Source organism: Prosopis cineraria, unplaced genomic scaffold (genome assembly GCF_029017545.1).
Source record: "Prosopis cineraria cultivar Desert tree isolate PC_DT_omini unplaced genomic scaffold, ASM2901754v1 PC500, whole genome shotgun sequence".
In the NCBI taxonomy this organism is placed as follows: Eukaryota; Viridiplantae; Streptophyta; class Magnoliopsida; order Fabales; family Fabaceae; genus Prosopis; species Prosopis cineraria.
In genome coordinates, this window is record NW_026555825.1 from 22499 (window position 1) to 37717 (window position 15219).

The 15219-nt window shown below is 31.3% G+C and overlaps 1 protein-coding gene and 2 pseudogenes across 1 annotated transcript; all 3 read right to left on the reverse strand.

The window, feature by feature from the left end:
* Window positions 1–362: 362 nt before the first annotated feature.
* On the reverse strand, window positions 363–3888 carry LOC129297341 (G-type lectin S-receptor-like serine/threonine-protein kinase SD2-5). Its single transcript, XM_054935682.1, has 4 exons — window positions 3801–3888; window positions 3165–3238; window positions 1748–1822; window positions 363–1634 (listed from the first exon to the last, which is right to left on the reverse strand). Exons 2-4 carry the CDS (start codon window positions 3208–3210, stop codon window positions 412–414), a joined length of 1344 nt encoding a protein of 447 aa, XP_054791657.1. The 5' UTR covers window positions 3211–3238; window positions 3801–3888; the 3' UTR covers window positions 363–411.
* A 1689-nt stretch (window positions 3889–5577) lies between these two features.
* LOC129297344 (G-type lectin S-receptor-like serine/threonine-protein kinase At5g24080) lies at window positions 5578–7167 on the reverse strand (annotated as a pseudogene).
* A 6432-nt stretch (window positions 7168–13599) lies between these two features.
* Window positions 13600–15219, reverse strand: LOC129297339 (G-type lectin S-receptor-like serine/threonine-protein kinase At5g24080; annotated as a pseudogene).

Consider the following 15219-nt stretch of genomic DNA (forward strand, 5'->3'; position numbering starts at 1 on the left):
AAAGTCTGAACTTTTACCTGAGCTGACAATAATGGTGATTAGTCTTTACCTGGATGTGATAGCTATTATAAAAACACCAACAATTACTACAATATGAATCAATGATTCCATCAACTATTTATTATTGTTGAAAAATGAGAACTAATTATAAAAACATTATTAATGGGAACTTACCAATTACGCATAAGAAAATTCCTAATTCTTCCAATAAAAGATGATTTATCGGGATTTCGCTTTGTATAAAATAAATAGTTTTCAAAGAGTTACATCTATTTATTTGATTATATGACAAAGTCGGTATAACTTTTTATTTTTATTGTAGTTCAACAGCAAAACAACTTTAAAATATTATGCATCCAACATGATCAAATTAGTTATTGTAGAATAAGATTTTCAACAACTAATATACTCTTAACCATGGGAAGAATCCAAATAAAGGGAAGATGTATTTCCATCTAAAGCGTTTATTTCGATCTCATACTTTCTCATGATAGGGGCTGTACCATCGATTTGAGACTTTGTTACTTCAAGAGACCAGCTTGAATCAACTGAATCATCCATTAAGTGTTGAAAAGGGTTTGAAGGGCATTCAGGAATATCTATCAAACCCTCCAACATTTTCACCACATCACTCATCATGGGTCTTAAATCAGATTTATACTGAACACACCAAAGAGCCATCTTAATCATTCTTTCTGCCATCTCCTTATCCTTCTCCTCTATCCCACATAATGCTATCAACTCTTTTAGTTTCCCACACTCAAAGTTTATCCAAACTAGTTTTGGAAACCATTGTTCACTCTCTGTGACTTTCTTATCAACATTCCTTCTCCTACCTATGATTTCAAATAACAGCATTCCAAAACTATAAATATCGCATTTGTGGGTTATAGGAAATGGCATCCAAAGCTCTGGTGCAGCATAACCAGGTGTCCCTCTCAATCCTGTCACTGTAATGTGAGATTTTTCCCTGTTATAAAGCTTGGCTAAACCAAAATCAGCAACCTTAGGACAGAAATTTTGATCTAATAGGATGTTTTCTGGCTTTATGTCATAATGGATGATTCTTTGTTGGCATTCTTCATGCAAGTAAGCAATACCTTTAGCTGTTCCAACTGCAATCTCATGGAGCTTTTCAAATGCTAAGAGACTTTTTTCGCCAAGCAAATACTTGTCAAGAGAGCCATTACTCATGTACTCATAAACCAGAGCCCTCATATTCTTTTCAAAGCAAAATCCAAAGAGACGAACTAGATTGAAATGATGAACTCTTCCAATTGTACCCACTTCTGCCATGAACTGTTCCTCTATTCTCTTGTTTGAAATGGCATGCAGAACTTTCACTGCCACAATGGTTCCATCATTAAGAGCTCCTTTATAAACTGCTCCAAATCCTCCTGATCCCAGAATGTTGTTGTAGTTGTTAGTTGCAAGCATGAGATGTTTTGAGCTGAACCTGATTGGCTTCTCTTTTTCAATATCATTCAGAAATCTATCCACCCTATATGTTAGAAACTGTGTGTTTATTGCACTATCTCCTTCATCTGCAACTTGTGCAGGATTATTTCTCCTTTGGTGCTTATATTTTTTAATAAGAACCCAACTGATAACTATTATTATGGTACTTGCTGCAGCTGCAGATTAAGGTACAAGACAAATGATTCAGTCTATAAAATTATTGCAATCTCTTAAATTAAAAAATTGGTCAAATTGTTGTATGATTTCTTAACCAGATTCTAAATCTTACTTGTGCCGACGAGGATAGAGATTATTGGCGGTACACGGAAGGATGGGTTAGCTGTTAATATGGTAACAATCACAGCTACAATACAACAAAGATATAATTGATTCAGTCAAAATTCATGCCACCACTAAACTTAAAGTGCGTTTTGTTTGTATGTGCTATATATGTGTGTGTGTGTGTGTGTGTGGAAAATTGACGTCGCTTCTTATAATTTTCATTTATTTTAATTCAATCAGTTTCATTAAAATATTTTGTATCCTTTCATTGACTGTTCAAATTAAAAAATAATTAACCCAAATTTTATTTTATTTTACTTTTGGAATTTTGGAATTTTGTATTTTAATTGGAGTATAATATATAATAAAATTAATCTTTTAACTGTCAATCTTTATTATAATAGTAAGGAAAAATCACTATGAAATCCCTACAACCATTCAAAATATCTAAAGGTTTTATCAAATCTAAAAATAGCGGTCCCTAAGGACTTAGAAGTAAATAAGATTAAAATAACAATTACCAAAATACTCATGTTATAAGATACCTTATTGATAAATTGACAATAGCCATTCATCACAGGACAAAATTTGTAGACAAGTGAGGCATTTGCCAATGATAAAGTAAAAATTTATTAGGTGAATGATGGATGCCTTATTTGCTAATGGCATTTGCCCTATGATAAATGGTTATTGCCAAGTTATTAATAAAGCATCTTATAACGTGGGCACTTTGATAATTATCATTTCAATCTTATTCACCTCTAAGTCTTCAAGGATGTGATAGCTACTTAGGGGTTTCATTGGACTTTTTGGTATTTCGAATGATTGTGAAGTTTCATGGTAATTTTCCCAAATAATAATGTTTTTCATTGAAAATAAAAACTAAAATTTTAGACTGCCCACGTTAAAGCTTCATGATTCAATAATTTTTCTCAAATATAAATCATCCTTCCAAATAATGTTTTTAGAATTGAATCGGATATTGAACTGAAAAGTTTAGCGGTTCATGATTCGTATGGTCAAACCGAGTTAGATCAAAGCCACATAATATAATATAACATTAAATGATTAAAAAAATTGGTCATTTTCTAAAAAAAATGACAAAAAAATAAAAAAGAAGCATTTTTTAAACAGTTCGATTTTTGAAAACTAAAACTAATTTCTGACTTGATTTAGATTTATAGTCCAACCATTAGTTTAAAGCGGCCCAATCTGCCCAACTCTCCAAACAATTTTTTTGGCTTGACTGAACTATTAGCTTAATTAGTTAATAGTTTAGTTTGATTTTTAAATCACTGCTTTTAAGGTGTAACACTGTATAGAATCTCAAAATCAATAACATGTTATCGAGCAGCATCATCATATCATTAAAAAGTAAGGAAGACTAATAGTAATTTAAACCTTAAAAAAGATCTGAATCTTACCTGAGGTGATGGTGCCAATAATTATTCGTTTCTTTAAAGATGACATGATGGTTGAGTTGCCCCAAAATATGAAACTTCACCAAAGCAAAAGGAAAAAAATACAATCTTTAGTCCTTATAATTTTATTAAATTTTATTTTTAATTTCTATAATTTTTTTAATATTTTTAATTTTTATAATTTTAAAAAAATTGAGTGACCTTTATTTTTGGGGTCTCTATAGTTTCTATTTTTTCAATAGTTTTAGTCCCTATAAAGACTAAAAATACTGGAAAAAAACTATAGAAATTAAAAATAAAATCCAATAAAACTATAAGAATCAAATATTATGTTTTTTTTCAAGTAAAAAAAAAAGAACAAAACCAATCAATTCCAAATCCATATATACATGGTAAGATACAAAGATGTTTAATAATTACATTAAACTTAAAACTTACAATTAAGACACAAACATAATTTTCCCTTAATTTCTTAAAATTAAACTTAAACTAAAAAATCCATATTTCTCAAAATTAAGGGAAATCAAATTTCTCTTGAGGTGGAAAGCATGAGGAAAACGCAACAAAAAGCCAAAAAAGACACAAATATTGAGAAACAAACAAGAAGAAATTAGCAAAAGACAGTTCTAAATATCCTACCTATGAAGATACCAGTAGCAGCAGCCGCAGAAAAATACAGAGCAGGAGGAAAGAATTCAGAAATGGCTCTAACATGGAATGTTTTAAAGTGATGATGCAGATAAGTAATTGCAGTTTCATTGTACTCTGTTAATTAGAAGTCCAAGATTGAATAATTCAGCGAAGCAGAAATTATTGTATATAACATGTCATTGTCTAAGATTGCTACGTATTATGTCACACCATAGAAACTTGTGTTATGTAAGTACGCTCAAAATCAATTTTTAATATAATAAGCAAATGCTTGAGAAAGTTCTGCCTTATCATGATAAATAAGTCAACTGTCATTTGATTGGTCTTTCAATTCTCTCAGTAAACTAAGCTTAGGAAGCTAGAAATATTGTATTAGGTGTAAGTTTGTTGATTCTTAGAAGTATGCAATGTGAATGTGGGAAAAAGTTTTATTGTTTAATTAAGCTAAACTTCTGCCAATACTTGTCCAGGTCATAAGCAGGGACGGATCTACTTGATAGTTAGAGGGGGCAAATGCCCCCACAAGGAAAGAAAAATATTTTATATAAAATGACCCAACAAATTTCTTTAACCCCAGAAAAATTTTTCAACTGCCCCCTGTTAAAGGAAAAAATTATTTGCCTCCTTGAAAGTTTCACTTATCTTCCTACAAATTTATTTAACTCAAATCTAACATAGAGTACATGTTATAATTTCAAATAAGGATATAGTTTGAGAAAGAAGGAATAGTAATTTTAAAAATAATTTTTATTTTTTAAAATAAAAAATTTATCACAAAAAATCCTCTACTACACAAAAGTGGTTAAATTTTATTTATATTAGACAGTTTTATTTAATACACCATTATAATTTTATGCTTTACGCCTTATTCTCTAATAATTATTTAACAAATTTTTGCCTCTAATTTAATTTAAAAAATATTTAAAATTATATTTTAAAAAAAATAATATTTGTATTGAGTATAATTTTTTCCCCGACTACTTAACTTTTCTAGGTCCCTCATTGATCATAAGAAAGATGATATAAATGTGATGCATAGAGCCACCTGTTCACCAAAGCAGAGATTTTAATCATAGAGCCACCACCAGACTACATGATTCAGATGAGCCATGACTTATCTAATCATCTTCCAGACCCATTTGTTTTACTGTTGGATTTTTGCTTTTTTGGTTACTAAAAAGAAGTCACTCACAAGCTTTAATAATTTCTCAATGACAGCTTGGTGCAGCCAATGATTGGCAGAACACAGAGCATGATTGAAGACTTATCTGCTTTTTACCTTTCAATAACAACTTCATAATTTTATTGAATCATTTTTAATACGTAAAATTAGTTCACAAACATAGTGGATTGTATTGGAGAGATAATGTCCTTTAAATATCTCCTGCTATATGGATATTTCAAGACTAAAATTATGTTCCAGTGAATTTTTTAGAGTTTCTTGTTTTGCTTGGAGTCCAATTTTTTGCCACACTGTTTCTCACAGCTCTCTTCAAACTTATTCTACTTGCATACATATATGCATGCAAATGCTATTGCTTGTTCTTCACATTTCATTACCTAATTCGCATGATAGCCGCTGTTGAGGAATTATTTCACTACCTAGAATCAGGATCACATTTGATATTGCTATTCTAGTCCAATAAATGAATTCATCAAAGTTTTCCTTTACCCCAGAAAGTTTGGACTGGATAAACATAAAGATTTTACAGATGAAAAGACAAATAACCCTAACAGAATCAAATCACTTGGAAATAACATCCCATTAATCCAAGCTTGAGGCTATTGCAATCTCATACTTTCTCATGATAGGAGTAGCATCCCAAGTGCCAGAACCAAAATTAAGATTAGCTACTACTGCTTGACTTGTATCCATCAAATGCTGAAAAGGGTTCAAAGGTTCTGGGATTTCCATTGAACCCTCCAACATTTTTACCACATTACTCATAAGAGGTCTTGATTCAGGTTTATATTGAACACACCAAAGAGCTATTCTAACTATTCTTTCTGCTCTCTCCTTATCTTTTTCCTCTATCCCACAATCCATTGTCATCAACTCCTTTATTTCCCCATAATCTCATCTTTTCCAAACCCACTTAGGGAACCACTCTTGACTTTCTGGAAGGTTGATATCAAGGTTTCTTCTCCTCCCAATGTTCCCATGAATTTTTTAGAGTTTGACGTGCTTATACTCCAATTTTTGCTATACTCCGTCTAAAACTAGGAAATGACCCCTAACAGAATCAAATTACTAGGAAATATCATCCCATTAACCAGTTCTTGAGGCTATTGCAATATCATACTTTCTCATGATAGGAGTAGCATGCGAAGTGCCAGAACTAAAATTAGAACCCTCCAACATGTTTACCACGTTACTCATAAGAGGTCTTGATTCAGGTTTATACTGAACACACCACAAAGCTATCCTCACCATTCTTTCTGCTCTCTCCTTGTCTTTCTCTCCTATCCTACAATCCACGGTCAACTCCTTTAGTTCTCCGCAATCATATCTTTTCCAAACCCGCCTAGGGAACCACTATTGACTTTCTGGAAGGTTGATGTCAAGGTTTCTTCTCCTCCCAATGATTTCAAACGACAACATTCCAAAACTATAAACATCACATTTGCGCGTGATAGGAAATGGCATCCAAAGGTCTGGTGCAGCGTAACCAGGAGTCCCTCTACCTCCTGTCATGGTAATATGGGTATTTTCTCTGTTACAAAGCTTAGCCAAACCAAAGTCAGCAACCTTAGGACAAAAGTTGCTGTCCAAGAGGATGTTTCCTGGTTTTATGTCGTAATGGATGATTCTTTGTTGGCACTTCTCATGCATTTATGCAATGCCTCTGGCCGTTCCAACCGCAATCTCATGAAGCTTCTCAAATCCTAATGTCTTGTTTTCACAAAACAAATACTTGTCAAGAGATCCATTACTCATGTACTCATAAACTAGAGCCCTCAGGTTCCCTTCAATGCAAAATCCAAAGAGGCGAGCCAGATTGAAATGATGAAGTTTTCCGATTGTACCCACTTCTGCCATGAACTGTTCCTCTATTCTCTTGTCAGAAGTGCCATATAGGACCTTCACAGCCACGGTGGTTCCATCACTGAAGGTTCCCTTGTAGACTGCTCCGAAACCTCCTGACCCAAACATGGTGGAGTAATTGTTTGTCGCAAACATTAGATGTTTTGAGCTGAACCTGATTGGCTTCTCTCTCTCCATTTCATTTAGAAACTTGTCCATCGTGTATGTCAGAAACTCTCTGTCTGCAGTGACTGGTTTCACAGGATTGCTTTTATTTCGGCCAACACATTTTCTGCATACCAAAACTACAACTAATATTTTCACAAACATCACAACTGCAATGGGTGTAATGATTCAGTTAGAAATCCATGATTATTATGAATTTAAAATATGTAATCGAATTGCCAAATTTTGTTGAAATATATCTAATATTCATGATTTTTTTTTTATTCAGTTTTACTTGCATAACAGCTATCACATGCGGAGCACCAAAAAATAAATTCAAATTGATTATCATTAGTCCCAAGGGATATCAAAATATAATTTTCACTAAATTAAAAGTAAAGAATTTCTTGGGCTAGCATAAACAAACACATCAGACTTCTCAGCCTCCCTGCTAATTAGACACCTATAATCTTTTTTGGTCATCAATCAAGTACAAAATACAAATACATCAATTGTCACAAGCTTCGAATGATTTCAGGCTGGCTTAATCAAGATATACAGATTAAGAACTATAATTAATACATTAGACTTCTGAAGTTCGTGGAAAAAGAAGTAAAATAGGAGAAAATAGTAATTAATATTGTCTTGAAACTTTAAAATGACATATAATTATAAAAAAAAAAATTTCTTCGAAATGAATTGACATTTGACAGTTAATAAAATTCAAGGACACGAAAAACTGAAGTAAAATGAAAACAAGAGCTCTGAATCATACAGAGGGCGACGATGATGATGGTCCTGATGCCTCTTCTCTTGCATCTCCTTGATTCGTGGTTGACATTGTTGAGGATATATACATACATACATACATACATATATATATATATATATATATCAATAAAGGAATTAGCCAGTGTTGTAGCGTGAACAAGTGAAGAAGGGGGTGAAACGCAATTATGTAATTTACATGCAAATTTTGATGCAGATCACAGATGGAATATCTGGTGAATAATCTCTGTTCTTTAAGTTCGGTCTGAAGAAGAATGGTGTTTTGGACACATTAGCTTAATTGACGATGAGTCCACCGTGAGATACGGACTTTTACGTTTTTTCATACCTCCGAGACTTTGAACAGTCCGCTTGATTTAGGCCCAAAATTAAAGGAAAGGATTACAAAATAGAAATAATGAGTTAGTAGACATTTTTCTTTTTTCTTTTTATTTTTGGGTTCTGACAAAGATGAAAAATAATAGTCCACAACAAGTTGTCTCAGTGACAAGTTATCCCGGATTTAACTTCGGCATTGATATGTCTATGTACGTGTATGTATAATTTGAATTTGCATAACTAAAAAATAAAAAAAAGAAAGACGTGAAAAATAAAGTTCATATATTCCTATTTTGTATTATTTTCTTTTTAATGGTATAGAGTATAATTTAATTTTATAAATTTTATGCATGTATTTTCTTTTATCCAATCAAAATTAGAGAGGTATTCAAACGATCAAATATCTAAAAGTTATACTAAACTTCAACTGATTAATTCGGATCGAGTCATAGGAACTCCAAAGTCATCAAAGCTCTTTCAATATTTCAAAGGTATCGTTCCTTTTAATTCTAAGTTTAGATTTTCCAGCATTTTAAATTATGAAGTTTGTGTAAATTTAGGAAAGAAACAAGAGAAAATGAATAAAAAAAAATTACAATCTCATATACATGACATATTCTATATTTTTTTGGAGGTCACTTTCTCTATAAAGAATGCATTTCACACATAATTGTGTGACACTGTGACTTATCTAACATTGGATTAATCCCATATTGTTTGAAGCTACATAAACCTTGATCTAAGTAATCACACATACTAAGAGCAAGCAGATTTCTTTTTTTAACCAACAAGAGCAAAACAAATTGTATTAGAAAAAAACAAGACACAAACTTGGATGATCATCCGAAGTTGCTCATCAAGATCCAAAGCAAAGTAAAGAAGGGAAAGACTTGTGAATTTACCATCTTGCTCCAGTCTTATTTACAAGACTCTGTCCATTAGTTTTTAATACAAGATTCTTTGTATAATTTAATGAAATATTTATGACTCATTTTTTAAAAAATATTAGCCTCTCTCACTCTTAAATAATTGAATCAATGAAAGCTTTGTGCAGCCAATGATGGGCAGAGCATGATAAGAGACTTTTTTGCTTTTGTCCTTTGTTATATGCCTCGTTTGGCTAATTAACAGCTTGCTTTTTAATTCTTGTCTGTTTTAACTTCCTTCCTTGGTAACTTGTAGACATTTTAGATTCAGTTATGATTAACTCTTGATTGAATTATTTCAGTGAACATGGTAATAAACAGCCATGGCTGACACAAATGCAGCAGAATCACTCTGATTAGAGGCCCCAGCAGCTCAAGAACTTCTGAAAACAAACTCTTTCAATTTTATAGAATCTTGCATTTTGATAAACATAAAATGAATTCATAATCATGATATAATGTTCATCAAGCTTTTAATTTTATATGGATCTTGTAATAGGACCCAAAAACTCTCATGTTCTGATTTTTTTTTTTTTTAGAGTTTGATGTGCTTATGCTCCAATTTTTGCTATACTCTATTTGGTTTCACTCTTCAAACTGCTTTAGTGTTTTCCACACTTTTAGCTTCAATGGCAAAGGAGAGACCAGCAAGGGTCGCGGTCCTTCAATTTTTTAAAATTTTTTTTATATTATATAGGTATTATGTACTTTCAACCCTCTTAAAATTTATGAAAACTTTATAGTATATGTAATTTTTAATTTTAACTCCTCTTATTTTTAAATTCTGGCTCCGCTATTGTTTGGCTTCACATCATCATCATCATGCATATCTTCTTGTTTTTTTCTTCACCATACTCCAATTCCCTTGTATAGTAGAATAGGCATGCAGGGACGGATATAGAAATTAGCACATCAGGAAATAGGCATGGATCTAAAATAGGTTCCTTTTGGATATGATAATTCCTCTTTAGCGCAGGCAATTCTAAATGGCTAGACAACCTCTATTTTTATTGAAGACATCACACGTACAGCTTTCCAACTCATTTAATGCGATGTTTGGAAAGTAAAAAAAAAATATTTTCTAAAAGGGAAATGATAATTGCACCTTATCCATTTTCTTTTTAAATACATTTTTCATTATCTCTCTGTTTCTTTTGAAAATACTTTTCCATATGCTAAACATGCATTAAGAGTTTTCCTCTAGCTTGGATGCTAAGAGCTTCACAAGGCCACCAATTCGCTTGCCAAGCATTTTGACAGCGGTATATGTTGTAACTCTAAAGCAAGGGTCTATTGTTGACCCCTTATATTGTCATATTATCAAACTGATAGGTAACATTTGGATTGATAAATTTAGATTTAAATTTTAATTTTAAAATCTTACATTTTAAATTTCACATTTAAAATTCATGTATGTAAAATATTTTATTTGATTAGTTTAAAAAATTTCAAATGAAAAAAATAGATGAGTTGAGAATTGAAATGAAAATGAAAAACTAGAAATGATTGATTTATCTCTATTTTTTAATAAACAAAAGGCGAGAAAAGATACGAAAGTTATAAAAGTATCAGTAGTTGAAATATGAGAATAAGATGTTAGAAATGATTGAAATTTTAAATGATTGGAGTGTAAAAAAAACTTAAAATTATAAAGGAAATGTAATAAAAAATGAATTTAAATTTGAATCAAATTTAAATTCATAAAATTTTATACATCTAAATGAGGAATTTGGATCAAATCTATATCGATCCAAATCAAAACTCTCATTAATCCAAACAATGAAGTCTTATTTCAAGCCAAAATAAACTAAAACGTTTTTTTTTTTTTTGGTTATCTTTCTATGCTGATCTAATCAAATCTAGAAGGACCAAATTGAAACCTTTTATTTTACCACAAAAGTATAATTATGCCTGAACATATCATGAAGAATTGTTTAGAACAAAAAAAAAAAAAAAAAACACACACACACACAGGGCATAAACAATTGCTACTGCACAGCCTCAATGATGATTAGGCAGCTACAGTCCTATTGGTTTTCAATCGAGTAAGAATACCTCAACAGTCACAACCAAAAGATCCCTAAAAAACATGAAACAAACTTTGTGATGATTTGAGGCTGCTCATAAAGATACAAGTGAAAATAGGAAAAAAAAAATAATGACATGCTTGACAAGAAAGAAAAGTAAAGGGGAGAGAAAAATGAAAAAAAAAGTAGAGGAAAAATAATATTTTCTCCTACTTGACTATAGAGAGAAAAGTAAAAGAAAAATAACATATAAGACTCACATATATTTACCTCTAATTTTTCTCTTGAAATGTGGGAAAAGTTTGGAGAGAAAATGAAATTTGCCCATCAATTTTTTTATTATTACCTCTTGTTTTCCTTTATTTTTATCATGATATTTATAGTGTAGTTATATTTTGATCATGAATTTTTCTTAAACAATATATTTAATTTTTAGACTAAATAAACAAATACTAATTCTCAATTTTTAAATTAATTTTGGTTAAGTACTTTATATTTGGTTGTAGTTTCAAATTTTAAGATTATTATATATTTAATAATTTAATAAATAAAATTTTAAATTGGATAAAATATTTTTTGTCAATGTTGAATAAAATAATTTTAAATAATATTTTTGTTCAGTCAATAATATATGATAATTTTTATTTTATATAATATGTTAAAATATTAAATTTTATTATATAAATATTTTTACAAATAATAAGATTACTATTGTTCATATAACATTAACAATCTTTCTCTCATTTTAGTTTTCTCTCACTAAGCCAAGCACAATAAAAGAAAATTACATTCCTCCTATTTTCTCTCCTTTTCATTTTCTCTCCTCTCATTTTCTCTCCTTTTTATTTTCTTTCGCGAGCCAAGCGCAGCATAAAGGCTGGCTTAAGGATATAATATAATAACTCGAATTGTAAGCCTAAATCTCAACAGAACAATTTAACATTAAAAAGGGGAGGGAAAAAAACAAGTAGAAACAAGAGCTCTAAATCTTACAGATGCTGGCGACGACGATTCCTGCAGGTACTGCTCCATTGGTGGATGACATTGATGAGGAAATAGTGTGAAGAAGTGAAGGAAGAGGTGAAATGCAATAAGTAATTTATATGAAAATATTAACGTGAGGACACATTTAATTGACTCAACGTAAATCCAACCCACATTTAATTGACTCAATGTAAATCCAACCCACATAATGTACAGTTTGTGGAATAACATGAATGATGCTATGTTCTGTAAAACTGCGATGAACCTTACTACGAACCTTCCCTATCGAAAATAAAAAGTCAGTGTGGAATTGATGCTCAAAGGTTCTAGATGGGGCTTTGCTTTCTTGGTGTCTTTAAACCGTGTCTTACGTTCAAATTTTAAGTTATCATGTTGAGCATTACAAGGCATCTGTACCTTCCAATGAATTAGTAAATTGTTTTTAAAATTATACTCTTTTTTGTATTTACTCTTCTTTGATAAGTTGTAAATTAGAAAATCTTATTAATCCTACTACCTAACTAAGGGTTATTTTGGGGATTTTTATTAGTTACATATTAAAAAACACAAATATCTTATATTTTTTTAGGATAAAGAAATTAATAAATTGGCCCATAAATTATAAGTATAGGAGCGTTAGGATCTTAAGTTCAATTTTAATGTTATATCCCTCTTCAACTTTTAAAAATGATATAATCTAATATTTATCATTAATAAAAATTAAATTTAACTGTTTGTTGATCAAAAAATAACTTCAAAAATTATAAAAAATGATCAATAAAAATTTTCCTAGTCCTTTTTAGTATTTTTGAGTCCTTTACTTTAAATTTTTTATCTTTTTTTATAATTTTTGAATTTTTTTATTTTTTAATCAACTAACAACTAATAAATAGAGCATAAACAGTTGCATTAGAAAACCAACCATGATGGTAAAGGAAATATAATCTTTCTAGATTTCAATCAAAGGGTAAGAGAAAAGTAAAACAAAGGGTACATAATTTTAGGGGGAAAAAAGAACACAAAATCCAATATCTTTTTCGGTAAGCGTAAGATCAAGGAATAAACTTTGCCGCAATAATCATTATCTTTTATGGTGTCTTGAGAAGAATATGCTCTTTTTAACTGAACTACTGTGCGTTGAAATCTGAACTTCCAATCACTTATTTAAATAACAAGAATTCCAACTGTCCATAACAACTTGAATTAATAAAATCCTGTATTAATTATTGTTTATATTTATTTTTTTAAGGCTTGATCTAACAACATGTTGGCAGCCTTGTAGGAATTATGTCAACAGTTGTCCATGCATTAATATTTCCATACATACAACCTTTCCAAAAAGCAACCCTACTCCAACAAAAATCAAGTCAAGCATCTAGAATTATAAAGCCTCATGTGACCATCAAAGTTTCCCTTTACCCCAAAATGTTTTAAACTGTAGAAACATAAAGATATTATTTTACATATGAAAAGGAGGGAAATCCAATGGAATCAAAAATCACTAGGAAATCGCATCCCATTAATCCTTGCTTGAAGCTACTGCAATCTCAAACTTTCTCATGATAGTAGCAGCATAGGTGCCAACACTAAAATTGGCATCAGCCTGCTGTGTTGCTTGAATTGGATGTTGTGTGGGAAGATGATGACCACTATCCATCAGATACTAAAAAGGATTAATCAAAGATTCTGGGACTCCCATTGAACCCTCCAATATTTTTATTACAACACTCATAAGAGATCTTGATTCAGACCTATACTGACCTTACCATTCTTTCTGCTCTCTCTTTATCTTGCTCCTCTATCCCACAATCCGTTGTCATCAACTTTTTTAGTTCTTTGCAATCAAATCTTTTCCAAAGCCACATCGGAAACCATTCTTGACTTTTCTGGAATGTTGCTATCAAGATTTCTTCTTTTGCCAATGATTTCCAACAACATTCCAAAGCAGTATACATCACACTTGTGAGTTGTAGGAAATGGCATGTAAAGCTCTGGTGCAGTATATCCAGGAGTTCCTCTACATCTAGTCATGCTAATATGAGTTTTTTTTTTTCCTCTTACAAAGCTTAGCCAAACCAAAGCCAGAAACTTTAGGATAGAAATTATTGTCCAAAAGGATGTTTCCTAGTTTTATGTCGTAATGGATTATTCTTTGTTGGCACTCTTCATGCATATATGCAATGCCTTTGGCTATTCCAACAGCAACCTCATGAAACTTTTCAAAATTTAAGGTATCGTTTTCATGAAATAGATACTTAACAAAAGAACCATTACTCATGTATTCAAAACCTAGAGATCTCATATCCCTTTCAATGCAGAATCCAAAGAGGCGAACGAGATTTAAATGTAAGTTTGCCAATTGTACCCACTTCTGCCATGAACTGTTCCTCTATTTGGTGATCCGAAGTGTCATTTAGAACCTTCACAGCCACGGTAGTTCCATCACTGAAGGTTCCTTTATAGACTGATCCGAAACCTCCTAAGTCCAACATGTTGGAGTAGTTGTCTGTTGCTTGCATTAGATGTTATGAGGTGAATCTGATTGGCTTTTCTCTTTCCATATCATTCAGAAACCTATCCATCGTGTATGTTAGAAACTGGGTGTCCGAAGTAACTGGTTTCACAGGATTGCTTTTTCTTCTGCCAATACATTTTCTGGGTATAATTACTGCTACTGCTATTTTCAGAGCAACCACAACTGCAATAGAAGAACAAGAAGACTTGCGCTGGCAAGAAGTTGAAATAAGGTAACTTACTATAGTTTGTTGACAAAAAAACAAAAAATCAAATTGATTATCGTCAAAACAATCCACTTGATTGAATTGTATATATGCATAATAAGCTAGTTAACTAAAGCATTGATTTTTGTTATCATTAAACCTTTACAGTCCCAAGGGATATCAGAAAATATAATCTGGCTTAAATTAACCATAAAGAACTTTGCTTGGGCCAAAAAATACATAGATATAAACATGAACAACTGCATTAGAGTTCTCAGCCTCTATGCTGATTCGGCAACTATAATCTTTCTGGGTTTTCAGTCAAGTGGAAATGCATCAATAGTCATAACCTACAGAACCCAAAAACATGACACAAATTTTGGATGACTTGAGGTTTGCTTATAAAGATACAAGAAACCGTTGGAAAATTCAGACTTTGCCTCTGGAGCTGGA